The sequence below is a fragment of the Dama dama genome, chromosome 11, assembly GCF_033118175.1.
Source record: "Dama dama isolate Ldn47 chromosome 11, ASM3311817v1, whole genome shotgun sequence".
NCBI lineage: Eukaryota > Metazoa > Chordata > Mammalia > Artiodactyla > Cervidae > Dama > Dama dama.
Window position 1 is genome coordinate 99620893 of NC_083691.1, and position 27242 is coordinate 99648134.

Below are 27242 nucleotides of genomic sequence, written 5' to 3' on the forward strand. Positions count from 1 at the left end.
CAGCACTGTGTGTTAATGTCACAGGTTAATGTCAGTGGAAACTGGGTGAAAGGTAATCAGGAACTCTGTATTATTTTTGCAACTTTTCTGTAAGTCTAAAATTATTTCAGAATTAAAAGTTAGGGAGAAAAACTCAGGCCTGAGCTAAATGGTCTGGATTCACAATTCTGCTACCATAACTAACTAGCTGCATAATCCTGAGCTGTTCCTAGGTTTCTGTATCTCTAATGTGAGGATGATAATAATAGCACCTACCTCATGGGTTTATTAACAGCCTGGGACATTTTGTGTCAGAGGATAGAAGAAGTTCTACAAGAATGATAGGGACCTGTCAAAAGACCATGGAGCCAGCCTGAAGACGTTCCACTGGTCAAATCTGGAACAAATTAAACATCAAAAAATAATGACAGTTATGAATTATAATTTACTGAATACAATATAAAAGCATGAGTCTATACTGACATAGATTAATAAATTGAAAGTTTGATGAGGAACAGGATATTGACATCTCAAAGTATTACCCCATTAAATACTTATTAATAATTAAAGGGCAGGGAAAACCATAAATAAAAAAGATACCTGTACCCCAATGTTCATTGCAGCACTATTTACAATAGCCAGAACATGGAAGCAACCTGGATGGCCATCAACAGAGGAACGGGTAAAGAAGATGTGGTGTGTATATATAATGGAATGTTACTCAGCCATAAAAAGAACAAAGTAATGCCATTTGCAGCAACATGGATGGTCCTAGAGATTATCATACTGAGTGGAGTAAGTCAGACAGAGAAGGACAAACTGAGACACTGCTTATATGTGGGATCTTAAAAAAGGCTACAGTGAGCTTATTTATAACACAGAAGTAGAGTCAGATGTAGAAAACCAACACGTTTGTTGGGATAGGGGAGGGGTAAGTGGGAAGATCAGGACTGACATATACACACTACTATATATAAAGCATAACTAGTAAGCACCTACTGTACAGCACAGGGAACTCTACCTAACACTCTGCAATGGCACGTGTGGGGAAAGAATCTAAAAAGAGGGTGGATATATGTATATGTAAACAAACACATAACTAAGTATTTTTTTCATACTGTTCATACTATTCATGGGGTTCTCAAGGCAAGAATACTGAAGTGGTTTGCCATTCCCTTCTCCCGTGGACCACATTTTGTCAGAACTCTCCACCATGACCTAGATGCCACACGGCATGGCTTAGTTTCATTGAGTTAGACAAGGCTGTGGTCCTGTGATCAGATTGGCTAGTTTTCTGTGATTATGGTTTCAGTCTGTCTGCCCTCTGACGCCCTCTCTCAGCGCCTACCATCTTACTTGGGTTTCTCTTACCTTGGACATGGGGAATCTCTTCACGGCCGCCCCTCCTGACCTTGAACGTGGAGTAACTCCTCTTGGCCCTCATGCGCCTGCACAGCCACCACTCCTTGGACGTGGGGTTGCTCCTCTCAGCCGCTGCCCCTGACCTCTTGAGAGTCCCTTGGACTGCAAGGAGATCCAGCCAGTCCATCCTAAAGGAGATCAGTCCTGGGTGTTCACTGGAAGGACTGATGCTGAAGCTGAAACTCCAATGCTTTGGCCACCTTGTGCGAAGAGTTGACTCATTGGAAAAGACCCTGATGCTGGGAGGGATTGGGGGCAGGAGGAGAGGGGGACGACAGATGATGAGATGGCTGGATGGCATCACTGACTCGATGGACATGAGTTTGAGTAAACTCCGGGAGTTGGTGATGGACAGGGAGGCCTGGCGTGCTGCGATTCATGGGATCGCAAAGAGTCGGACACAATTGAGCGACTGAAATGAACTGTACTCAAGTATTTTTTTAAAGTTCTGATAATAATAATTAAAGGACAACTTCACAGTGGGGAAACCTGGCAGACATTACTTTAATTAAGTGATCAAAGTGAACACCTTATCAGCAAAATGCTGTGCTTAGTCGCTCAGTTGTGTCTGACTCTCTGCAACCCCCTGGACAGTAGCCTGCCAGCCTCCTCTGTCCATGGGATTCTCCAGGCAACAATACTGGAGTGGGTTGCCATGCCCTTCTCCTGGGGATCTTCCCAACCCAGGGATCAAACCCAGGGATAGAACCCAGGGACAGAACCCAGGTCTCCCTCATTGCAGGCAGATTCTTTACCATCTGAGCCATCAGGGAAGCCAAAGAATACTGGAGTGGGTAGCCTATCCCTTCCCCAGGGGATCTTCCCGACCCAGGAATTCAACTGGGGTTTCCTGCATTGCAGGCAGATTCATTACCAGCTGAGCTACCAGGGAAGCCCCATTCATCAGCAGTGGGACAAATCAACATCGCATGCTCAATGAGATGGGTCCAGTATTGCTCTTGTTACTCCTGCCCAACATACATAACCTGAATCCAGTCATGAGGGAACAGCAGACAAACCCAAGTTGTAATTTTTTCAGTGTCAAAAGTAAAAGTTGCTCAGTCATGTCTGGCTCTGTGATCCCAGGGACTATCAGTCAGTTCAGTTCAGTCCCTCAGTCATGTCCGACTCTTGGCGACCCCGTGGACCAGAGCACACCAGGCCTCCCTGTCCATCACCAACTCCCAGAGTTTACCCAAACTCAGGTCCATTGAGTTGGTGATGCCATCCAATCATAGCATCCTCTGAAGTCCCCTTCTCCTCCTGCCCTCAATCTTTCCCGGCATCAGGGTCTTTTCAAATGAGTCAGCTCTTCAAATCAGGTGGCCAAAGTGTTGGACTTTCAGCTTCAAAATCAGCCCTTCCAATGAACACTTAGGACTGATCTCCTTTAGGATGGACTGGTTGGATCTCCTTGCAGTCCAAGGGACTCTCAAGAGGCTTCTCCAACACTACAGTTCAAAAGCATCAATTCTTCAGCACTCAGCTTTTCTTTATAGTCCAACTCTCACATCCATACATGATTACTGCAAAAACCATAGCCTTGACTAGATGGACCTTGGCAAAGTAATGTCTCTGCTTTTTAATATGCTGTCTAGGTTGGTCATAACTTTGCTTCCAAGGAGTAAGCGTCTTTTAATTTCATGGCTGCAGTCACCATCTGTAGTGATTTTGGAGCCCAGAAAAATAAAGTCAGCCACTGTTTCCCCATCTATTTGCCATGAAGTGATGGGACTGGACAACGTGATCTTAGTTATCTGAATGTTGAGCTTTAAGCCAACTTTTTCACTCTCCTCCTTCACTTTCTTTTTCTTTTTTTCCTCCTTCACTTTCATCAAGAGGCCTTTTAGTTCCTCTTCACTTTCTGCCATAAGGGTGGTGTCATCTGCATATCTGAGGCTATTGATATTTCTCTAGGCAATCTTGATTCCAGCTTGTGCTTCATCCAGCCCAGTGTTTCTCATGATGTACTCTGCATATAAGTTAAATAAGCAGGGTGATGATATACAGCCTTGATGTACTCCTTTCCCGATTTGGAACCAGTCTTGTTGTTCCATGTCCAGTTCTAACTGTTGCTTCCTGACCTGCACGCAGGTTTCTCAAGAGGCAGGTCAGGTGGTCCGGTATTCCCATCTCTTTCAGAATTTTCCACAGTTTATTGTGCTCCACACAGTCAAATGCTTTGGCATAATCAATAAAGCAGAAATAGATGTTTTCTGGAACTCTCTTGCTATTTTGATGATCCAACAGATGTTGGCAATTTGATCTCTGGTTCCTCTGCCTTTCCTAAATCCAGCTTGAACATCTGGAAGTTCACGGTTCATGTATTGCTGAAGCCTGGCTTGGAGAATTTTGAGCACTTTTCTAGCATGTGAGATGAGTGCAATTGTGCGGTAGTTTGAGCATTCTTTGGCACTGCCTTTCTTTGGGATTGGAATGAAAACTGACCTTTTCCAGTCCTGTGGCCACTGCTGAATTTTCCAAATTTGCTGACATATTGAGTGCAGCACTTTCACAGCGTCATCTTTTAGGATTTGAAACAGCTCAGCTGGAATTCCATCACCTCCACTAGCTTTTTTCGTAGTGATGCTTCCTAAGGCCCATTTGACTTCACATTCCAGGATGTCTGGCTCTAGGTGAGTGATCACACCATTGTGATTGTCTGGGTCATCTTTTTTGTACAGTTCTTCTGTGTATTCTTGCCACCTCTTCTTAATATCCTCTGCTTCTGTTAGCTCCATACCATTTCTGTCCTTTATTGTGCTCATCTTTGCATGAAGTGTTCCTTTGGTATCTCTAATCATCTTGAAGAGATCTCTAGTCTTTCCCATTCTATTATTTCCCTCTATTTCTTTGCACTGATCACTGAGGAAGGCTTTCTTATCTCTCCTTGCTATTCTTTGGAACTCTGCATTCCAATGTGTGTATCTTTCCTTCTCTCCTTTGCTTTTCGCTTCTCTTCATTTCACAGCTATTTGTAAGGCCTCCTCAGACAACCATTTTGCTTTTTTGTATTTCTTTTTCTTGGGGATGGTCTTGATCCCTGTCTCCTGTACAATGTCACGAACCTCCATCCATAGTTCATCAAGTACTCTATCAGATCTAGTTCCTTAAATCTATTTGTCACTTCCACTGTATAATCGTAAGGGATTTGATTTAGGTCATACCTGAATGGTCTAGTGGTTTTCCCTGCTTTCTTCTATTTCAGTTTGAATTTGGCAATAAGGAGTTCATGATCTGAACCACAGTCAGCTCCTGGTCTTGTTTTTGCTGACTGTATAGAGCTTCTCCATCTTTGGCTGCAAAGAATATATCCAATCTGATTTCAGTTTGGCCATCTGGTGATGTCCATGTGTAGAGTCTTCTCTTGTGTTGTTGGAAGAGGGTGTTTGCTATGACGAGTTCATTCTCTTGGCAAAACTCTGCTAGACTTTGCCCTGCTTCATTCCATATTCCAAGGTCAAATTTGTCTGTTACTCCAGGTATTTCTTGACTTCCTACTTTTGCATTCCAGTCCCCTGTAATGAAAAGGACATCTTTTTTGGGTGTTAGTTCTAAAAGGTTGTGTAGGTCTTCATAGAACTGTTCAACTTCAGCTTCTTCAGCATTATTGGTCAGGGCATAGACTTGGATTACCGTGATATTGAATGGTTTGCCTTGGAAACAAATAGGGATCATTTTGTCGTTTTTGAGACTGCATCCAAGTACTGCATTTTGGACTCTCTTGTTGACTATGAGGGCTACTCCATTTCTTCTAAGGGATTCCTGCCCACAGTAGTAGATATAATGGTCATCTGAATTAAATTCACCCATTCCAGTCCGTTTTAGTTTGCTGATTCCTAGAATGTCGACGTTCACTCTTGCCATCTCCTGTTTGACCATGTCCAATTTGCCTTGATTCATGGACCTAACATTCCAGGTTCCTATGCAATATTGCTCTTTACAGCATTGGACCTTGCTTCTATTACCAGTCACATCCACAACTGGGTGTCATTTTTGCTTTGGCTCCGTCCGTTCATTCTTTCTGGAGCTATTTGTCCACTGATCTCCAGTAGCATATTGGGCACCTACCGAGCTGGGGAGCTATCTTTCAGTGTCCTATCTTTTTGCCTTTTCATACTGTTCATGGGGTTCTCAAGGCAAGAATACTGAAGTGGCTTGCCAACCCTTCTCCACTGGACCACATTTTGTCAGAACTCTCCACCACGATCTGACCGTCTTGGGTGGCCCTATACGCATGGCTTAGTTTCATTGAGTTAGACAAGGCTGTGGTCCGTGTGATCAGATTGGCTAGTTTTCTGTGACTGTGGTTTCAGTTTGTCTACCCTCTGATGCCCTCTCTCAGTGCCTACCATCTTAGTGGGGTTTCTCTTACCTTGAACGTGGGGTATCTCCTCACCACCACCGTTCCTGACCTTGGATGTGGGGTATCTCCTATACAGTCCATGAAATTCTCCAGGCCAGAATACTGGAGTGGGTAGCTTTCCCCTTCTCCAGGGGATCTTCCCAATCCAGGGATTGAATCCAGGTGTCCCGCATTGGAGGAGAATTCTTTACCAGCTGAGCCACAAAGGAAGCCCTTAAAAGTGTCAAGGACATGAGAATCGAGGAAAGGCTGAAGAAATGTTCCAGTGTGGAGGAGGTTAAAGTAACATGAAAACTAAAGGCACCACAAACTGGATTCTTTGCTATAAGACATTCTTGGAACATTTAGCAAAACCTGAATAGGGTCTGAGGATTAAATGATAAAAAAAAGTACAAGTTGTAATATCCTGATTTTGATAGTCATACTGAAGTTACACAAGAGAACATCTGTAGGAAACACACACTCTCCTGTGATGGGGCATCTGATCAGTAACTTGCTCAAATGGTTCCAGAAAAAAAAAAAAAGGCCTTTGTTCTGTCTTTGCAGCTTGTTTAATAAACACCATTAGAGAGCTGCCTGTGGCCCTCTCTGCGGGTCCAGTGGTTAAGAATCCGCCTTCCAACGTGGATTGGAAGACACGGGTTCAATCCTTGGCCCAGGAAGATTCCACATGACACAGAGCAACTAAGCCAGTGTGCTGCGACTACTGAGCCCACATGCTGCGACTATTGAAGCCCGTGCACCTAGAGCCCATGCTCCACAAGAGAAGCCACTGTAATGAGAAGCCCTCACACTGCAACTAGAGAAAGCCTGCGCACAGCCATAATGACCCAGTGCAGCCAAAAATGAAAAATATGAAACAAGAGAGCTATCTGCATTCTTGCCTAGTAAGGAGAGATGGGATCCAACTTCTAAGCTACTAAATGGCCAAGGGTTCAAATGGAGCCCATTTCTATCCAAAAGCGTAGGTTTGGTGTTCTTAGTTGGGGCAGGGGGCTGGGGGCGGTAGTTTTACACTTCCTCTCTGACCCCAGGGTCCCAGTTACCAAGAGGCAAGAAAAAGAGCTTCTCCATGCTTTTGTGGTTAGCCAGAGGTGGAGGTTCTCTGACCTGGCTGAATGTTGAAAATACCTGGGGAACTTTAATAATGCCTGGATCTCACCCCCAGAAACTCTGCTTCGATGGTCTGGATATGATCTGGGTATTGGGAACAGAAAGAGCTCCAGGTAATTCTAATTAATGTGCAGCTAAATCTGAGACCGGCTAACCCAGGATACCGGAGAAGGCAATGGCAACCCACTCCAGTACTCTTGTCTGGAAAATCCCATGGATGGAGGAACCTGGTAGGCCGAAGTCCATGGGGTCGCAAAGAATCGGACATGACTGAGCGACTTCACTTTCACTTTTCACTTTCATGCACTGGAGAAGGAAATGGCAACCCACTCCAGTGTTCTTGCCTGAAGAATCCTAGGGACAGCAGAGCCTGGCTGCCACCTATGGGGTCACACAGAGTCGGACACGACTGAAGTGACTTAGCAGCAGCAGCAGCAACCCAGGATACAGGAGTTAACTGATCTACTGATGCCATGAAAGCATTACAGTTCTATAGAAGTCTGACCTGGGTCTCATGGGCTGAAATCAGTATGAAAGCCAGGTTTGTGTTTCTTTCTGGAGACTGGGGAAGAAACTTTCCCTTGCTTTTCCCTCCTTCTAGAGGTTAATTGCATTCCTTGACCTGTGATCCCCTTTCTCCATCTTTAAACCAGTAACATTGCATCTCTCTGAACATTCCTCCACAGTCACATCTCCTTCTGACCCTCTTCTGCCTCCCTTGTGATTACTGAGTCCACCTAGATAATCCAGGATACGCTCCCTATTTTCAGGTCAGTTGATTAGCAACCTTAATTGGAATTAAGGATCTGCAACCTTAATAACCTTTTACTGTTCAACTTAACATATTCACAGATTCTGGAATTAGGACATGGACATCCTTTGTTGTTTTTGTTGTTGTTGTTATGTTGCTAAGTCCTGTCTGACTCTTTGCAATCCCATGGTCTGCAGCACGCCAGGCTTCCCTTGTCCTTCACCATCTCCCAGAGTTTGTTCAAATTTATGTCCATTGAGTCAGTAATGCTATCTAACCATCTCATCCTCTGCCGCCTCCTTCTCCTTCTGCCTTCAATCTTTCCCAGCATCAGGGTCTTTTCCAATGCGCCGGCTTTTTGCATCACATGGGCAAAGTACTGGACATCCTTGGGGGACCAGTATTCTGCTACTGCAGTCTGAAAATATATGGAGATTCTTCTTAGGGGAAAACTGATTAAAAATTTTAAAAGACAGAGAAAATGAAGCAAGGGATACTTAAATCTACAGACTTACTGCAATCCCTATCAAAATACCAGAGGCATTTTCCACAGAACTGGAACAAATAATTCCAGAATTTTTATGGAACCACAAAAGACCCTGATAGCCAAAACAATCATGAAAAGAACAAAGACAGAGGTATCATGATTTTAATCTATACTTCAAAGATATAGTAATCAAAACAGTATTGTACTGGCACAAAAACAGACATATAGATAAATAGAACAGGTTTGTATCAACAAAATAAAAAGCAGCCCACTGAATGGGAGGAGATACTTGCAAAAGATATATCCAATAAGGGGTTAATATCCAAGGTACTTGAAGAAATCATACAACTCAACATTTTTTTAAAAAAAGGAACAACTCAATTAAAAAATGGGCAGAGGACCTTAACAGACATTTTCCCAAAGACAAATAGATGGCCAACAGATGCATGAAAAGATGCTCAGCATCACTAATCATCAGGGAAATGCAAATCAAAACCACACTGAGATATCACCTCACACATCAGAATGACTGTCACCAAAAAGGCAACAAATAACTAGTTTGACAAGGTGCAGGGAGCCGGCCTGAACGTACAGACCCCTTACGGCCCTAAGAGAGAACAAAGGGTCTCTCTTTGTCCTGCCACCCCTTCTTGTTAAAGTATAGACTGGCATTTGTCTCCTTCAGGGAAAAAACACACCGGTGACCTTTTGCCTGTTTTTCTGGTGCTGATAAATTCATCATGCTCGAAACCTGTTTTCCATCTAGATAATGTTCTATTGATGAAGCCTGTTTTCTATCTAATGTTCTATTGATCTTAATCATGTTGGGCGCTAGGGTAATTAATGCTTTACTGATCTTGAGTGTGGGAATTTAAAACATCTGTAGCTCTGCACGTATGCAAACCCTCGATCTATTCTTAGTAACTCCTGTTAACATATATATAGGCGTGGTATTCTTCAATAAAGTTGGCGGAGTCAGACGCAAGCGGACTCCGTCCCTCTCAACCCCATCTTTCTGAGTCTTATTTTTCCTAGGTACTCTGGTAATTGCGTTCTCGACCAGTTCGTTTGCCGGCAGGCTCTGGCAACAAGGATGTGGAGGAAATGCAAATAATCACTAAACTTATGAAAATAAGTTCAGCTCTCTTAGAGGTCAGGGAACTGAAATGCAAACTCCAGCAGCATCTCAGTTTTCATCCAACAGTGGACAGATTTGGCAAAAGGCGGGTAACCCTCACATGTGGAGGAGGGCACAGCAATCCACTCCAGTATTCTTGCCTGGAGCCTGGCAGGCTACCATTGAAAAGAGTCTGACCGACTGAAGTGACAGCACAGCAGGACGCAGCACGGGTAACTCTCACGTGTGGAGTTGGGAACTGGGACTCACGTACCCAGCTGGCAGGAGCAGGGACTGCTCCAAACTTTTGGGAACACAGTCTGGCAGATTTTTTTTTTTTAATCACCATGTAGATTTTAAAGTTATTAATATTTTGTCATATTTTCTTCAAAGCTTTAAAAAAATAAAAAAAGCTGTACAGATACTATCAAAGCTCTTGACCTGGTTGGAAGCACATAGATTTGTTACCCTGTATAACAATGTTTGTACTATTTTTTATATATTTTGCAGTAATTTTTTAAATTTTTGACAGAACTTATTGTTATGCTTGATGCAGACATCTTCTGACCCTATTCCTCAGAAATGAAGGCTCCAGAATTTATGGCTACATGATTGGGCTTCTCAGGTGGCAGCAGTGGTAAAGAACCCACTTGCCAATGCAGGAGAATAAGAAACTTTGGTTTGATCTCTGGATTGGGAAGATCCCCTGGAGGAGGGCATGGCAACCCACTCAGTATTCTTGCCTGGAGAATCCCCATGGACAGAGGAGCCTGGTGGGCTACAGTCCATAAGGTTGCAAACAGCTGGACAGGACTGAAGCGACTTTGCATGTACTAGAGATGTGCAGTGCAGCTTGTTTCAGAGGCAAAAATGTATAAACCATCTGAATATCCATCAAGCAGAAAATGATTATGTAAATTCATAGATATTACTTTCACAGTAGGGACTACTATGCAGTAATTACATAAAATGAGTTAGATCTCTATGTATTGATCTGTGATGCCCACAAAATAAAAAGCAACTTATAATTTGTATAGTAGTGATTTTTCTATTTTATATTCATTTACATGTCTGTACATTTTTAAGAAATATCTCAATATGTGCATTTGCTTGAGTATGACCATTGGAGCACGGAGTAGAGATTCTCAATCAGGGGCAACATTGCCCTCCAGGGGACATATGGTAATGGCTGAAGGCATTTTTGGAAATGTCAACCCACTCCAGTACTCTTGCCTGGAAAATCCCATGGACGGAGGAGCCTGGTAGGTTACATTCCATGGGGTCACAAAGAGTTGGACATGACTGAGCAACTTCACTATGAACTATGAAGGCATTTTTGGTTGTCACCACTGGGGAATGCTAATGGTGTAGATGCTGAACATCCGCAATGCATACAGGAAAGCACCTCCCCCCTCAACACCTGCAAAGAATCTTCCAGTCCAAAATGCCAGCACAAAAGTTGAGAAACCCTGGCATAGAGAAAGGAAAAAAAGGATAAACACGAAACTATTAACAATCAACTTGTTCCTTAAAACATACATGTTGTTTGGTTTATTACAATAAGTATTTATTTTGACCTCTAAGAATTATCCTATAAAAATAAAAAATAATACTCAATAAAAGTTTATTCTTATGGCAAAGACAATGGAGCAGGAAGGAGTGGGAAATTGTTGCCCAAGCCAAGCTGTTTCTCAGGAACAGATCGAGGGGCAGGAGTGTAAACTGAGGGTAATGAGAGCTGGAGGCAGGAGCGGATGGGTGGGGATGCCCTGGAGCCTGGCCCTGCCACTGGAGCTCACCAGCTTAGAGTGAACAATCCCAGGGCTTTTGTGAGTTGAACAGGGACCTGCAAAAAATGTCCTATGATTTGGAAAGCCTACTGTGAAAGGAAGAAACAAGCTTTAACTCTATTTCCATTTTATAGGCTGGAATAAACCATTTTATGATCAAGAACTGTAACATATCAGAAGGGAATTTTTCCCTGGTCTGCTGAGAGTTGAGTTAGCAGGTATTTCTTGGCAGAGAATGGTCAATTAAGGTGGGAAAACGAAAATAGCATTCTCTGCTGCAGGTCTAATCAGAGTCTTTAAGATACTCGTGTGTTCATCTCCAAAGGGCAGCTGTCAAACGCAGTACTTCCCTATCCTTCACACAAAAGTTCATGCTCCGTCTCTAAGTCATGTCCGACTCTGTGCGACCCCATGGACCATAGCCACAAGGTTCCTCTGTCCACGGAATTTTCCAGGCAAGGATACTGGAGTGGGTTGCCATCTCCTCTTCCAGGAGATCTTCCCAACCCAGGGATCAAACCCTAGTCTCCTGCATCCCCTGCATTGGCAGGCAGATTTTTTTTTAACCACTGAGCCATCTGGGAAGCCCTCACTATCTTAACCAAGTCTTTTTAACTGAGAGCATCTTCTGAAACCAGGAATCCATGGAATACACTTCAGGAAATACTAACCTAGTCTAATCATAGTTTTACAGATTAGGAAATGGTGGCCAAAACAAAAAGTGACTGAGTTGGCTGGTGGGTTTCATCCCAGAACACGTTTTCCAGACCACTGCTTCTCCCCACCCCAGCATTAAACATCTCACCATAGTTACAAATCAACTATAGATTCTTGGGGAACATTCCTAGGACTTAGGGATTTTTTTTCCAATTTAATTTGGTAGAGTTGCAGTGGGGGCAAGGGAGAAAGAACGGTGGAAGTCATTCAAAGCAAAACTCACCTTTCAATAGAATCAAGACATCTTTGGTCTTAGAGATTTTTTTTTCTCCTTGATGGAGAGGCACCCATGAAGACTGTGCTCATGTGAAGGGATGCTCCGTCTGGTCCTTTTGAAAATATAACCTGCACAGGGCAGGTGGGAACACCTGGGACTTCAACCCTCCCCAGTTTACCTCAAGTTGATCTCCTTGGGCCAGGGGAAGCCCTACAAAACAGATTCTGTAGATTCTCTCCAAGAAATAAATTTACTAAAGTTTCCTCAATCCTCTTACATGCTGGGCCTCTGCAAGACACTGAGAATTCAAAGAAGAATAGAACACAATTTCTGCTCTAAAGGGTCGTTTTGTTATTTAAATCAGGTAGGGAAACAGACACTGCATGTAGCCAGACTGGGACAGGGCTATACTGACCATGGCAATTAGGGCCTAGGAGCCCATGGAGGGCAGTGTTTACAAAGCCCACTCTAAGAAGCTTGCACACCCGAGCTCGTGGGCAAGGTCAGGGTGGGGGGGGAAGCTATGGAAGATGTTTCCAGTTTTCAACGGAGAACTCCCGTCCTAGGACATTCTGGGACTCCATTACCATTAACAACTCCGTTTCCCGCGGAGGAATCTCGCTTATCCTCTTCTTAGTTAACAGCCACCCCTTTAGCCACATCACCAAGGGCTTTGGTTCTGGGTGTGCTAAGTCGCGTCAGTCGTGTCCGACTGTGCGATCCTATGGACTGCCATCCGTCAGGTTCCTTTGTCCATGGGATTCTCCTGGCAAGAAATACTGGAGTGGGTTGCTGTGCCCTCCTCCAGGGTTGGTTCTGGGAGGGGCTCACAACCTGGCCCACCATCTTTCCCTTCCTCAGCCTCGCCTCAGGCCTGGATCTCATCACCTCAAAGCCACAGCTACAGGAAAATGATGCTAGGGCTGCGGGCAGATTCTGTCCAAGTTCTTACAGGTTGGGCCCACGTTCACAGTGACTGTCACACTGCCAGGAGACCCAGCATCACCATTTGCCTCCATCACCATTAATACTGTGATCTTTGGGACGCTACTACTAAATGGGGACCACTTGATGTGTGGCAAGTATCCTGACAGGCACTGGCTTCACGTCTTCCATCAGCAGCCTCCACGTCGCTCAAGTACAACTGTCAGCCAAGAAGCATATGAACTACAGTGGGGCTGCCCCATTCGGATGACGACACTGAGTCTCACAGGCGCAAAACAAGTTGCACCCAACCTCAGCGTTAGCAAACGGCAGCTGCCCAGAAGCCTACAATTGAAACCGTTACTAGCCCCGCCCCTAACTGGGTGCACGGATTGGGCAATGAGGCATAGTTGCGCAGGCGCAGCCTTTCCTGATGGCCCGCCCCGGAAAGGTCACGTGAGTAAGGCGGACACTGGGCGGAAGGAAGCGGAAGAGGGAAAAAAGCCCTCCCCCGGAAATCCTTTCTGTTTCAGGAGCCTGCTCCCGGAAGTGCTGGTGTTTGTAGCGGGCGTGATGGCGTCAAGGTTACTCCGCGGAGCTGGAGCTTTGGCCTCCCAGGCCCTGAGGGCCCGGGGTCCAAATGGAGTCTCCGTGGTGCGCTCTATGGCGTCTGGAGGTACTCGCCGACAACGTGCGCCGTTGCCCTCCCGCGGTGGTGTTAGGTCAGCAAAGGCCGGGGTGGGGGAGACCTTTAATCTCCTCTGGACCCCAAAGGCCTGAGGCTCTGCGGACGTCTCCCTGTTATTCTCGACCGCAGCTGCTGCTGATCACCAAAGTGACCCCGCTGCGAAAAATTCCTAAACGGAGTTGCTGGGTGACCTTGGTGGGCAGGGTTTGCAACCGGGGCGTGGAGGGGCCAAGCCGCCCTTCAGACCTGCGCCGGTCTCCAGTTGGATGCACCCCACTAGGACGCTAATTAACCTGCTTTTGGGGGGGAAAAATTGCAGAAAAATCGGCCTCCGTGGTTGAAGGAAGAAAAGATCACCCCGTGTTCCACTTTTGGGTAACTTGACAGGTTCTTAGGGGACAGTGGGTATGGGTAGACTGTGGGAGCCTATGGGCCCGCTAAAACTGTAAGCAAAAATTGACCTATGTGCGTTTTCCCTCTTGATCACGTCAGCCGACATCATAATTATTTTCTTTTCTTTTAGGTGGTGTTCCTACTGATGAAGAGCAGGCGACTGGGCTGGAGAGGGAGGTCATGCTGGCTGCACGCAAGGGACAGGTGAGAAGAATGTTCTGTGCCTTCTGGGAGAGTTCATTGCCTCGGATGGGATCAGAGCAGCCTCCTCTCTGGGGAGCCTTCCCTCCAGGAAACCTGGCTTCTGGTAACAGTAGTGGTAGTCCCTGAGGGTAGGGATCATTTGTCATAATAAACCCTTTATTTTGTTTTTTTCAGGACCCATACAATATACTTGCCCCAAAGGCAACCTCAGGTACCAAGGAAGACCCTAATTTAGTTCCCTCCATCACCAACAAGCGGATAGTGGGCTGCATCTGTAAGTGCTTCTCTACTATTTTTTCACCCTTTTGTTTGTTTGCTTATTCATTTTTTGTCTGTGCAGAATGTGGGATCGTAGTTCCCCAACCAGGGATGGAATCCACACCGCCTGCATTGGAAGCACAGAATCTTAACCACTGAACCGGCTGGGAAGTCTCTGTTTAAGTTTTTGGGTTTTTTTTAATATTTACTTATCTGGCTCTGCCAGGTCTTCATTGTGACCGTCGGGATCTTTATTACTGTGTGTGAGATCTTTTAGTTGCAGCATACAGGATCTAGTTTCCTGACCAAGGATGGAACCCAAGCCCTCTGCATTGGGAGCACGGAGTCTTAGCCACTAGAGCACCAGGAAGTCTCACCCATTTGTTTAATTTAATATCTGTTTAGTATGGAGGATGTCTATTTTTTCACATCTGTTGTCTGTGAATGTATATGTGTAAAGATATATGGATAAATGTTTTAAAGGTTTTGACCCTCAGGCTCCTTGCCAAAGTAGGTCACCCTCACTGTAAAGAGGCCTGGAACATCAATAATACTGCCTCAGTGGAGAGGTGGCGTGCAGAAATATTCATCTAGAAAATGCTGTACTTTCTCTTTGCCAGACACCACATCAGGCACTAGGTATACATGCCAAAATGGACCCAGCTTTGGGAGTCTACACATGCAGGGAACTGAGAACCTAATGAGGAACTGATAAAGAGGTCAGTTTACTCACAGGTAAACTTGGCCACAGTTCCTTCATCTGAAAAATGGGATCAGCTTGAACTGACCTTAAGGTGTCAACCATGGCTTTATTTGCATCTCAGAGGTGTCTGAGGGCAGTGGGTTAACGGTGAAGGTCCTTCTAGGCTGCATGGCCTTCAGCTACCTTTTTTCTTTCAGGTGAAGAAGACAACAGTACTGTCATCTGGTTCTGGCTGCACAAAGGCGAGGCCCAGCGTTGCCCCAGCTGTGGAACCCATTACAAGCTGGTGCCACACCAGCTGGCCCACTGAGCCGTTAACAGTAACGCACTCAGAATGTGATATTGAATTTCTTCTTTCCAGTAAAGACTAGTCATTACATTGGCTTCTCCTCCCATAGTTGGTTGGTCTTATTTCTTTCCTGTGTTCTTGGGGGAAGTGTGGGTAATTTTTATGTCAGAAATAGCTATCTGTTAATATTAGCTTGCCATCCCCTTGCTTTTGTACACGAGATTGTCGATCCCTAAAGCAGTGATGGTGACAGTCGGTATGGGGAAAATGGGCTGTGGAGTCAGGCTGACTGGACTTGTAATGTTGGCTTCATCATCTAGCTTTGTCACTGGGATCATGTTCTCTGAGGGTTTAGTAGCTAAGTTGTATCTTCTTTGTGACCCCATGGACTGTAACCTATCAGGCTCCTCTGTGCATGGAATTCTCCAGGCAAGAATACTGGAATGGGTTGCCATTTCCTTCTCCAGGGGATCTTCCCGACCCAGGGATTGAACCTGGGTCTCCTGCATTGCAGGCAGATTCTTTACCACTGAGCCACCTGGGAAGCCTCGCTGACCCTAGTGGGAAAGAAGGGTGAAGACACAGCGACCCTTTCAGCGTCAGAGGCAGCACAGCCACTCCCATACTTGGCATCAATTGACCCTCACGACTGTCCTGTGAAATGGACCTTTCTCTTTCTTTGTGTACTTAATTTCTAAAAATTCAGATATAATTCGCATACCATAAAATTCATTTCTCAAAGTGTACAATTCAGTTGTTTCTAGTAAATGCACAAGGTTTTACAGTCATTATCACTAATTCCAGAACATTCTCAAAAGTCACTACCCATTAGCACTCAACCCCACTCCTCTTTCCCCCCTGTTCTGACAACCACTAACCTACTTTCTGTCTATGAATTTGCCTATTCTGGACATTTCCTATTTATTGAAAAACTATTTTTCCCATTGTCTTTGTGTCCTGTTGAATATTGACCACTAATGTGTAGGGTTATTTCTGGACTCAGATTATCATATTACAGAGGTTCAGAGAGGTTAAGCTATTTGGCCGAGGTCACAGAGCTAATAAAAATACTGGGTCCACACCCAGCTCCTTAGATTTTGTCTAAAGTGCTATGAGAATACATGATGGGGGGAACGATTAACTTCCCACCCCAAGAGGCAGGTGTCAGGACTGGTCCTAAAATCTCCAAAGGGAAAAAGCATAGAGGCCTTTGGGAAAACAGCAAAGAATAAGTTGTGGTTGGAATGCCAAAGACTTGCAAGGATATTTGGCCTTCATTTTTCTGGGAGAAGGGGAGTCCCTGAAGGTTTGTTAGCAGGGAAGACAAGGAGAGGAAGGGGACACTTGGAGGAGAGAGGTGAGTCTGGATAACTTGATTTTGCAGGCCCTAAAGAATCATGGGGTGCAGATGGGGATGAACAGTTTAGCTGGGGAGAGTGGGCTGGAAGCAGAAAGAAGGTTCCAGTGGGACTTGAGTGATGCAAATAGAGCTGAGATCCAACCTCCAGCAGAGGGAGAAAAGCCAAGAAGAGGCTGAAAGGCAGGGTCGAGGAAGCTTAATTTGGGGAGGCAAGGAGAAGGGTTAACAACAGGAAGGTGTCTATCAAAACAAGGTTTTAAAGAGGCTGGGGCTTGGCATATAGGAGGCCTACAGGACGACAGTTTCAGGGCACAGTGCAGTCAGAAGGCTGGTTGGGTGAGAACACGTGCAAGTGTTTGCTGATGATGCAGACAAAGGGAAGAAGCAGTTTGCCCAAGCAGTCTGGAACGAGAAGACAGATTGAGGGCACAGAGGCACCGTGCAAAAAAAAGACTCCTGTCTCAGCATCCTTGAGGGCCAGCGGAGGGTGCCTGATGCAGAGGAGAGGAAAAGCCCTGGAGAGGAGAGACCCAATTTCTCCAAGACCAGAGGGAAGCGAAGAAGAGAGAATCAAAGAGGAGGGAAGGGAGGCTGAGTGAAATACAAGTAGGCAGGGCTGGGGCTTCAGGGCAATGAGCGAAAGAACTGCCAAGCTCCTAACACCAGCGGCTCAGCCAAGGGCAACTGCCACAAGCCTGTCCAAGTGTATGACATTCTCCAGCCACCTTGGAAGCAGGAAAATAGAAGACAAATGGTTGGGCAAGGGAGAAAGGAGCTGAGAATGTTGGTGACAGTGTGGTGGAACCATCTGAACGGGTTGTCCCAGCCAGAGAAGCAGGCTGGTCACTCCCTAGGTGATCCTCCAGATCCACCCTCCACCCCTATCTCTGCCTGGGGAGCTGACCACCATGGCTTGCATCAAGGGACTCTTACCTGTGGTTGCCAGTGGGGCAGGGAGGAGGGTGGAAGGGGAGAGAGATTGGGCAAGAAAGCTCTTCCACCCTGCCAGCTCTGCCTGGTTCTGGTCGGTGGCACAGCGCCCCCTGCTGCTGTAGCCTCAGGTGCCAGTACCACCCAGCCCAGCTGGTCAGAACATCCCACCGAGGCCTGCCCTGGTCCTCACCATCCCCTGGGGCCCCTAAACCCTGAGCACCCTCTACACACTGGCAGATCCTGTGGGCAGGCCCAGCAGGAGGGTGAGAGGGGGAGGGAGAAAGAAGAGATGGGTGGAGAGGAAAAGAGGAATACTAGATCTTCCCTGCTGGGGTCAGGTTCCTCCCTGAAAGGATCAACAGAGCTCCGTGGAGCTGGCAGGGTAATCAGTGGGTGAGAGAAGGGTCCTGGGAGAGGGAAGGGCAGTAATTCACTTTCTCCTGTGCAAGCTGTCCTGTGCCTCCTGCTTTTGTTTCTTACACACACAGGCACATACACGCACTAAATAAGAAGCCTCCTCAGATCCCTCTGAGCGGTAGTCCCAGCCAGGCCTCGTGCTGACACGGTGCCATATGACCCATTTTGGATTTGCAGCATCTACACAAAAACATTTGTCTGACCTGGCTTTTCCTCCAGAAGGGTCCTGGGCCCCACAGCCTACCAGAGGTTCAGCCACTTTGTCACATGGTCCTGAGGGCTCCAGGGCTCTGAGCTGTCTCTGGCTGCAGGATGGGGTGAACCCTCACACAGCGACTGTCGTCCCCCACTCCTGTGATAATTAAAAACTAGCCCTACCTCTGCTTTTGTAAGAGGTCAGGGCCTCTGTGGTTCAGTCAGAGCTGCTCTTTCTGCTGATAGAAATGCAGATTAAGTCCTTTATGACCCCGTTCCTTCAAGATTGTGTGAACTTGGCCCAAGTGAAGAACAACCCCCTCTCTTCTGCTTTCCTGAGATGGATTCAAGACAGAAGCCACGTTCCATTCCCCGCTCCCCCAACACGTACCCAGAGGCAACTGCTTGTATTGGTTTCCTGTGTATCCTTCCAGAGTTCCTTTAGGTAAATATAAACAACTATGAATACTGATTTAAAATGCTGATTAATGGTGAAAATTTTTATTGAAGTATAGTTGCTGTACAATATTATACAAGCTATAGATGTATACAATATAGTGATTCACAATTTTTAAAGGTTATACTGCATTTACAGTTGGGCTTCCCAGGTGGCGCCAGTGGTAAAGAACCCGCCTGCCAATGCAGGAGACAAAGAGACGCTGGTTTGATGCCTGGTTGGGAAGATCCCCTGGAGGAGGGCATGGCAACCCACTCCAGAAGACTCCCATGGACAGAGGAGCCTGACGGGCTACAGACCATAGGGTCATATAGAGTCGGACATGATTGAAATGATTTAGTACACATGCACCATTTACAGTTATTATAAAATATTGGTTATATTCCCTGGGTTGTACAATATATCCTTATATGTTATTATGTATAATCTCCTCCCCCATCTTGCACCTCCCTCTCCCCCCACCACTGGTAATCACTAGTTCTGTATATCTGTGTCTGCTTCTTTTTTGTTATATTCACTAGTTTGCTGTATTTTTTAGATTCCAACATATAAGTGGTATCATACAGTGTTTGTCTTTCTCTGTCTGACTTATTTCACTTAGCATAATGCCCTCCAAGCCCATCCTTGTTGCTTTAAATGGCAAAGTTTTGTTCTTTTTTGTGGCTGAGTCCTATTCCATTGTGGATATTTGTATCTATTACAATGGACCTCATTTTCTTTTTTTTTTTTTTCCTGTTTTTTTTTCCATCACCAACTCCTGGAGTCCACCCAAACCCGTGTCCACCGAGCTGGCGATGCCATCCAGCCATCCCACCCCCTGCCATTCCCCCCTCCCCCCGCCCCCAATCCTCCCCAGCATCAGGGTCCCCCACAACAAGTCAACTCCTCGAATGAGGCGGCCAAAGCACCGGAGCCTCAGCCTCAGCACCAGCCCCTCCGATGAACACCCAGGACCGATCCCCTCCAGGACGGACTGGCTGGATCTCCCTGCAGCCCAAGGGACCCCCAAGAGTCCTCTCCAACACCACAGTTGAGAAGCAGAGTTTTGTTGTTTAGTTGCTAAGTCATGTCCAACTTTTTTGCAACCCATGGACTGTTGCCCGCCAGTTGCCTCTGCCCATGAGATTTCTCAGGCAAGAATACTGGAGTGGGTTGCCATTTCCTTCTCCAGAGAAAAGGAAAGTAGCCATATTTAATTAGATGATTTCTAGATATGAGACCACTGTGCATCCTACTACAAATTATAAATTTTTAAGACATTTTTCTGAATTTTTAGTTATATAGAAATAAAAGTTATTTTCTATTTTGAAAATGCTCTCTCCTTTACTTTTCTGATTCTCTTTTTAAAATACATTTTCGTACCTGTACCATTATTATGCTGTAATTACTTATGAATATATACAAAATCTTTTCTAATCATAGGTTCTTTGAGGGCAGGAATCTGTTTTATTCACCTTTGAATTCTCCCCAGCACCTGGACTACACAGTAATCTTGAATAGAATAGTAATCTATTATTTTATTTATAGTGATCACTGTTTTATGAATACTTCATATGAACTTCTCCTGAAATTAAAATAATGTCAGACTCATTTTTTTTCAAAGGGAGATTTAAGATTTTTAGTTCTTCCTGGATCTTTAGCTATGTTATAGCTATTTCTTTTGTTTAAATCTTATGTATGTATACTAAAGTCAGTGGAAAAATGAAGTGAAGAGCTCATTTTCTTAATCAATATGATCTCAGGTGGCCTCAGCCTGCAGGGACTTGAAGTGGGGCTTCAGCTCCTGGCCAGAGATTGAGGAGGGGCCATGACAGTGAGAGCACCAAATCCCAGCCACCAGATTGGGGTCTGATCCTAACCACTAGCCACTAGACCAGCAGTCAGTGACAAGGCCCTGGCCCTTCAGCTTTGCAGAAAAGAATTCCCACAAAGACGGAAAGTAGTGAAATAAGCAATGTGTTTTTTAGGAGGAAAAAGTGTACAGTACGTGTGGATGGACACAGGGCCAGCCTCAGAGAGAGTCGCTCTCTTGCAGCAGTTTAAATAGCATTTATGGGGCATTTCTCCAGGTTTCCGTGGGCCAACCATTTTGATTTGCCTGGTTCTGAGTCTGTATTTGGTACAGCTTAGGATCCTCTAGGAGCCGGCAGCAGCCCATGGGGTCACAAAGAGTCGGACATGACTGAGCGACTAAGCACAGCACAGGGTCCGTCCACGTGTGCACATGCGACTCTCAGCCGGGACAGCGTCCAGCGAAGCGGCCTGTGGGTGTTTGGCATCACTTCCCTTTGACCTCCAAGAAGCTTCCTAGTCAGAAGTTCTCCTTGACTTAGAGAGATACGTGATCTCTCCTCTCTTTTCTAGACAGGGCTCAGCCTCCTCTCTGGATTGGCCTGTTGATACTTTGGAGTTGCTGTCCACAGGGAATGAACTCCACTGCTCACCCTGGGAGGAGTGGGCATCTGCCTCCAACTTCACATTCATTTGTTGACGGACACTTAGGCTGCTTCCATATTTCGGCAATTGTAAATAATTATGCTGTTGTGAACATTGGGGTGTATATTTTTGAATTAGTGTGATTTTTCCTGATATGTGCCCAGGAGTATCATCAGGTGTACCCCCGAACATCAAGGATACCTCCATTACAGTTGATTACACTACAGGATAATTATCTTTTTGCATGTGTTTTGCATCTCGGCAGCCAAGACATGGTAGGTGCTCAGTGTTTAGTGAATGATTGCTGAATGGACGAGCACATTACACAGGACAATTATTTATCTGTCTTTTGCTGCACCTAGTTTTTGAAAACTTTATTCACTTATTCATTTTGTTATGCAATGTCCTTGTATAAAACCCCACATGAGAAATTACTCCTGGAATGGAAAATAAGAGAAAAAAAATTATTTCCTTTGACCACAGAGACTCTGTATTATATAGAGAAGCATGTAGCCCTTCATCTCCCCACACTTTTGTTCTTGCTTCCAAGAAGCTCAAAGACAGATTTAATTGTCATTCACATAATCACATTAGTCCCCTTGGCCACATTTGGGTCTTCCTCCTCTTTGTGGTTTTGATTTTTAATCTTTTCTCTAATAACTTGAAATCAGCTAGTGGAGTGTGGAGGAAGAGGTATAGGCTATGGAGTCTGATCTACTAAGGCTTCCCTAGTGGGTCAGACAGTAAAGCATCCACCTGCAATTCAGGAGACAGGTTCGATCACTAGGTCTGGAAGATCCCCTGTAGAAGGAAATGGCAACCCACTCCAATATTCTTGCCTGGAGAATCCCATGGACAGAGGAGCCTGGCTGGCTACAATCCATGGGGTCACAAAGAGTTGGACACGACTGACACACAGTAACTAGCAGCTGTATTAAACTTGGGCAACTCACTTAACCTCTTGGAACTTCCAAATCCCCTTTTGCAGGATCCTTAAAAGGGATTAAATTACAACCCATATCATGTATGCAGCAACTACTAGAGGATCAATAAATGATAATTACATGAAGTAGAAGCCTTGGATGAATAAAATAATGAAAAGTGTCCCTCCAGGATGGCCTTTGAAAGACTAAGCAGCTACTCACATGGCATAACTTGGAAAGAAGCAAGGCCAGCTTCCTTGAGTGAGTCCCATTACTAGGGTCACTATTCAAAGGACTATTAGGAACATGGTTTTTTAACTGGGTTAAGAGGTCAAACCACTAGAAGGAGGCATGCACAGCAGGTGGTCCCATGGGGTAGGGCCTAAGGGAACAGAGATTTTAGGGAGAGGAGATGGAAGAAGAGCAGGAGGTAGACAGGGAGGGGAAAATTGGGCAGGTCCTCAGCTGGCACATGGCCAGGTTCTGCAGAGGTCCTCTCTCGTAGTCCCTGAGTCACTAAAGCATCCTTGTTGGTCAAACCTCCTTTTCTCTCTCAGGTTCCTCTGGAAAGGTTGCTGATGGCCTCAAGGACACAGAGCCTGAATGCAAACAAAGAAGTAGGACAAAAGGTCCCTAAAGTGAAGGCAAAACCCTAGGAGATGTGGAGGGAGATAGACCAGGAGTACGGAGAGTCCTGGACTTCAATGCTCCCTCTTATAACTACTCTTATGGCCCTGAGCCAAGTTGGTGACCTCCAAGCCTCAGTTTCTCCATCTTAATAATGAAAGTAGTAATAATGCCCTCCAACCTGCTGCGAAGAGGTAAAATTGGAGGAAGCATTTATATACTGAAAAGCATTATTCTTGTGTAAGTTATCTTCAATTTTGCCTATCTTAAACTTAGAAATGATGTTCATCAAAATGGATCTAACCTATATATGTTTAAAACATTTAAAATAGCAGGAATTCTCAAAAGAACAGTAAGGAGTTCAGATAGGATCCTTTGAACCTCCCCATTATTCCTTTTGACAACTGGAAGTAAGGTGAATTAAAGGGCCCGAACTCCTAGAGGTGTTGATCAAAGAAAATCAAGAAGCACTGTTGCTGGGAGGGCCTCTCAACACAATAAGGCTACTGCCTCCCCACCCATCACACCCTGGCCCCAGAATAGGGGCTCCTGCAGAGTATGGGCTTCCCCAGAGTTCCAGCAGCAGCTCTACCACCATCCTGTCTTAAAAACCATGCCAGGAGATCATTTTAATAAGTTATCTGTGATGCCTAACTAAAAATCAGTCCCCTGGAAGAGCAGGCTGTGGGTTTTAACTGATGACAGAACTGGCAGGGGATAAAGAGGAATAATGTGTAAATGGCTCAGCTCAGTGCCAGGCACTGGGTTGGGGCTCAATCCATCCTTGAGTGTGAATCTGAGGGCCGACATCCTCCAAAGTGCACACGGATATTCATACACACTCAGATACATGTGAGGAATCATAACGTGGTTGGTGGTTATCAGCCGAGTGTTCTCAACACACCAGGCCTGTGGGGTCTCACAGTTTAAAAAGGACCAAAGAGGTGGGAAGGGCAGGTCTGTTCTGGAATGAAATCTTGAAACCACCTCCTTCTGTCCGTGCGCCTTTGGCAAGTGGCCCTCTCTCCCTGGACCTCGGTGTCCTCAACCGTAAAATGGAAGCCGTCGTGCCCCGGATTTAGCGACTTACTCCGGGATTTGCCTGAGGGGGCGGGGTCTGAGTAGGAGCAGCGGGAGCGAAGCAGGCTGTAGCGCGGAGCCACCAGCGCAGGCGCGCACCCTAGAGGGCGCGCACGTGACGCGCACGTGACGGGACTGCGCATGTGTGTTGCAAGTGGCGGGGTGAGGGGGCGCGGAGAGCAGCCATCGCGGAGCCTGAAGCGAGGGGCTGTTGCTGTGTCCAGGTCAGCGTTGGGCGCGGGGAGGCCCTGGAGACCGGCGCCTGGCCCCACCCGGCCCGCCGGTCCCCCGTCCTCCACCCCCACCACCCTAGAGGCCTCTACCCACTCCCTTTCCCCAATAGCTGGCCGGGTCCCCTGCCACCAACCTGGCCCTCCTGAGTCCCGCCCTGCCAGGCCTCCATGGTGTGGGCTCCCTGTGTGGCCTTCGGCCCTGTAACTCATGGGTAGGCTGGTCAGCTCCATTTAACAGGTGAGGAAACTGAGGCTAAGAATCCTCAAGCAGCATGGCAGCCACAGTACCCACCCCCAACCCCAACCCCCGCGAAACCACGGTAGTTCCCAAGCCCAGTGTTGGTCAGCTCTCCTCCTGTCTTGTATTTTCATGGATTCCTTTGTTTTACGGGTGTGTTTGCGTTTGACTCTGATCTGTTTACAGGGATTGCCTCGACCAAGACGGGCCAGGCCGTCCTCTCCCCGGGTGGCGCAGTCGCCAAGCCATGGTTTGCTCTGTTAGGGGTGGAAATTTCTTCAGACTGATTTGGAATTAGTTTATATTTTGATTTGATGGTTTGTTGTTGTTTGCTTGTTTTTCATGTTTCCCAGGGCACAAAGGGTCACTGTTGTTTTTCTTTCCAGAAAGGCTTTCTCTTCCCAGCCTGTTCCCAGTTTGATGGATGTGTGGTTTACGATGCTGGAGACTCTTTGGCTTTTCTTTGTGGATAAAACTCATCTTGCTTCATCTTCCCATTTTGAGCTGAGTCCTTGCTGATGGGAGCCTCTGCCCTGACTTAACATTCCTGAGCTATTAAATATTTGTTTAAAAAGACAGATATAAAGCATGGTGTTAGGAATATGGCATCTTGAAGAAGTGATCTTCATAAGAAACACAGTTATATTCTGAGTTAATCTTGGATCTCTTTATATACCAAAGGCTCAAAACACTTTGGTACCTATAATTATTTGGCCTGGCAGTCACATTTTAAGACAGATGTTTTATTTTTCTTGTAGCCTGGAAAGTAAAAGAACAAAAAGAGTGAGGTGATGTGCTGAAATCACACATGAGAGCATGCTGAAGAGTGGGAGAGGCTGGGAACAGAGGCCGAACATTAAAAGCTTTGGGCTTGGGTTTGAAGGACTTGGGGAGGCACTAACCCTGCAGTGGGGTGTGTTTGGAAGATGGAACCCCAGTTCCTGGGCTGGAATGGGGAGGAGGGAATATGGCTGGACCAGGGACCCATGCTCTGAGATGATTTCCTTTTAAAAACATTTATGTATTTGGCCACGTCAGGTCTTAGTTGTGGCATGCAGGATCTTCAGTATTTGTTGTAGCATGCAGTGTCTTTAGCTGCGGCACGTGGGAGCTTGTTACCTTACCAGGGATTGAACCCAAAGCCCCTGCCTTGGGAACCTGGAGTCTTAGCCACTGGACTACCAGGGAATTCCCTAAGATGGTTTTCTTAACCTGGAAAGAATATGTGTGAGAACGAGGATGAACAGGCCCTGGATGTTGGGTGGTTGGGGCTTGGGAGGGAGACAACAGAAGTAAAGTTTAGGCAGTAAGTATGTCTCCCTGTTTGACTGGCGCAGGGCCCTGACATCATCACTTTTGTTCCCCTGTGCGTTCCTGTCTCGACACCTAGTACGCAGTGCTTGGAGCCTGTTGACTAACCATAATTATCCTTTTAATTGATTCTGGAATGCATCTTTGTTCACATTTTCACAGCTCGATGTTGAGCTGGGTCCCATGGTGGATGGTGACTTCCTTTGTGCCGTCATTCACTTGGCAGCTTTTTATGTTTCTTTGTTAACAGAAAGTCATGGTGCTTTTCTGTTTTTTAGGCACACCGAGCAACACGTGAGATCTTAGTTCTCTGACCAGGGAGACCAGGGATCAAACCAGTGCCCCCTGGTTTGTCTCAACCACCAGACCACCAGGGAAGTCCCCACAGGGCTTTTAAAATCAGAATTATCTTGGCTCCGATGAGTTGCAGTTTTCAGAGTTGGAGATTCAGGCCGAATGACCCTTGTTAGACTGTACCATGGCTCACTTCTTCATTGAAGATGCTGGTGTTTTTAAGGAACTGGAGGGAGGGGGTTGCTAGAAGCCAGGAGCAACAGGTACAAGCGTAAAAATGTATTCCTTTGTTGGTTGGAGAGGGAAGAAACAGCTGGTGGCTGTGTCTCCTTTATAGGGGAAATTGGACTGCCCTGCAACCACTGGCAGTGCATTAGCTTTGAGTGACAGGTGTTCTGCGGCAACCAGGCTTAGCTGCCCATTGGGCAGGTGGCCCTAGCCCACGAGCCTGCTCACAGCCAGCCAATCTGAATACACCTGTTGGGGCAGTGGGGCCCAGGCTCCATCATCTGCTGGAGTCTTGGTGACCCTGGGTTTGTCTCTTGGCAGTCACCTCCCACTGCTGCAAGTTTAAGGGCAGAGACCTTCTCTTCCCCTTCTTTGATGTCTGAGGGCTCAACACAAGGCCTGATGCATCAGACATGCTAAATTGGGTTTGCTGAGTGGAACTGTACTGGACACGTTGGGGCAGGTTGTCTTCCAGCGCCCAGGTCAGCCTTCATGTAGGAATCATGTTCTGGGCCGAGACTCCGTTCACGGTCCTCAGTCCTCCGTGCAGCTACATTGTGGGTTGCTGAGTTTGTGAGCTCACCTGGAGGCTGTCTTTCTCTCCAGCCCTCATCTTTCTTATTTCTAACCTTCAGCTTTCAGAATAAGTTTTTGGGACTTCTTAGTCCACTTACGGGCTTCCCTGGTGACGCAGCAGTAAAAGAAAAAAAAAAAAAAAAAAACCAGCCTGCCAATGCAGAAGAATTGGGTTGGATCCCTGGGTCAGCAAGATCCCCTGGAGAAGGAAATGGCAACCCACTCCTGTATTCTTGCCTGGAGAACCGTATGGACAGAGGAGCCTGGTGGGCTACAGTCCGTGGGGTTGCAGAAAGAGCCAGACATGACTTAGCGACTAAAAAACATAACGAAAGTCCACTTATACATTTTAGAACCTGCTTCTGTGTCAGCTCGCTTGGTGACTTTGTCGCCAGAGAGCCTGACTAGTTAAACTGCAGAAGAGCAGGATTCCAGCTGGTGTAGCAGGTTGTCTGTGCCGGGTTTGGTGTTTGAGCAGATGAGCAGGTCCCAGCCTGGGGAGAGCTACAGACAGGA

The 27242-nt window shown here is 46.2% G+C and overlaps 1 protein-coding gene and 1 non-coding gene across 3 annotated transcripts; one reads left to right on the forward strand and one right to left on the reverse strand.

Annotated features, from left to right (window-relative positions):
* Positions 1–13401: 13401 nt before the first annotated feature.
* Positions 13402–15526, forward strand: LOC133065186 (cytochrome c oxidase subunit 5B, mitochondrial). 2 transcript variants are annotated; one of them, XM_061155981.1, is made up of 5 exons: positions 13402–13559; positions 14095–14168; positions 14343–14442; positions 15047–15145; positions 15327–15526. In XM_061155981.1, the coding sequence occupies exons 1-4, from the start codon at positions 13457–13459 to the stop codon at positions 15136–15138; spliced, it is 369 nt and encodes a 122-aa protein (XP_061011964.1). In that variant the 5' UTR covers positions 13402–13456; the 3' UTR covers positions 15139–15145; positions 15327–15526. The 2 variants fall into 2 exon arrangements, with proteins under 2 accessions (XP_061011964.1, XP_061011963.1); XM_061155980.1 differs by lacking the exon at positions 15047–15145.
* Positions 15527–15891: 365 nt separating this feature from the next.
* On the reverse strand, positions 15892–15962 carry TRNAC-GCA (transfer RNA cysteine (anticodon GCA)). The gene has a single exon. It is a non-coding gene; the product is annotated as a tRNA-Cys (tRNA).
* Between the last annotated feature and the right edge of the window lie 11280 nt (positions 15963–27242).

Excerpts from the sequence above, each read along its gene's own strand:
- LOC133065186 (XM_061155980.1), top strand. The coding sequence starts at position 13,457 with ATGGCGTCAAGGTTACTCCGCGGAGCTGGAGCTTTGGCCTCCCAGGCC. Across the intron at positions 13,560-14,094 it reads GCGCTCTATGGCGTCTGGAG|GTGGTGTTCCTACTGATGAA; the intron begins GTACTCGCCGAC and ends CTTTTCTTTTAG. Across the intron at positions 14,443-15,326 it reads GCGGATAGTGGGCTGCATCT|GTGAAGAAGACAACAGTACT; the intron begins GTAAGTGCTTCT and ends TTTTTCTTTCAG.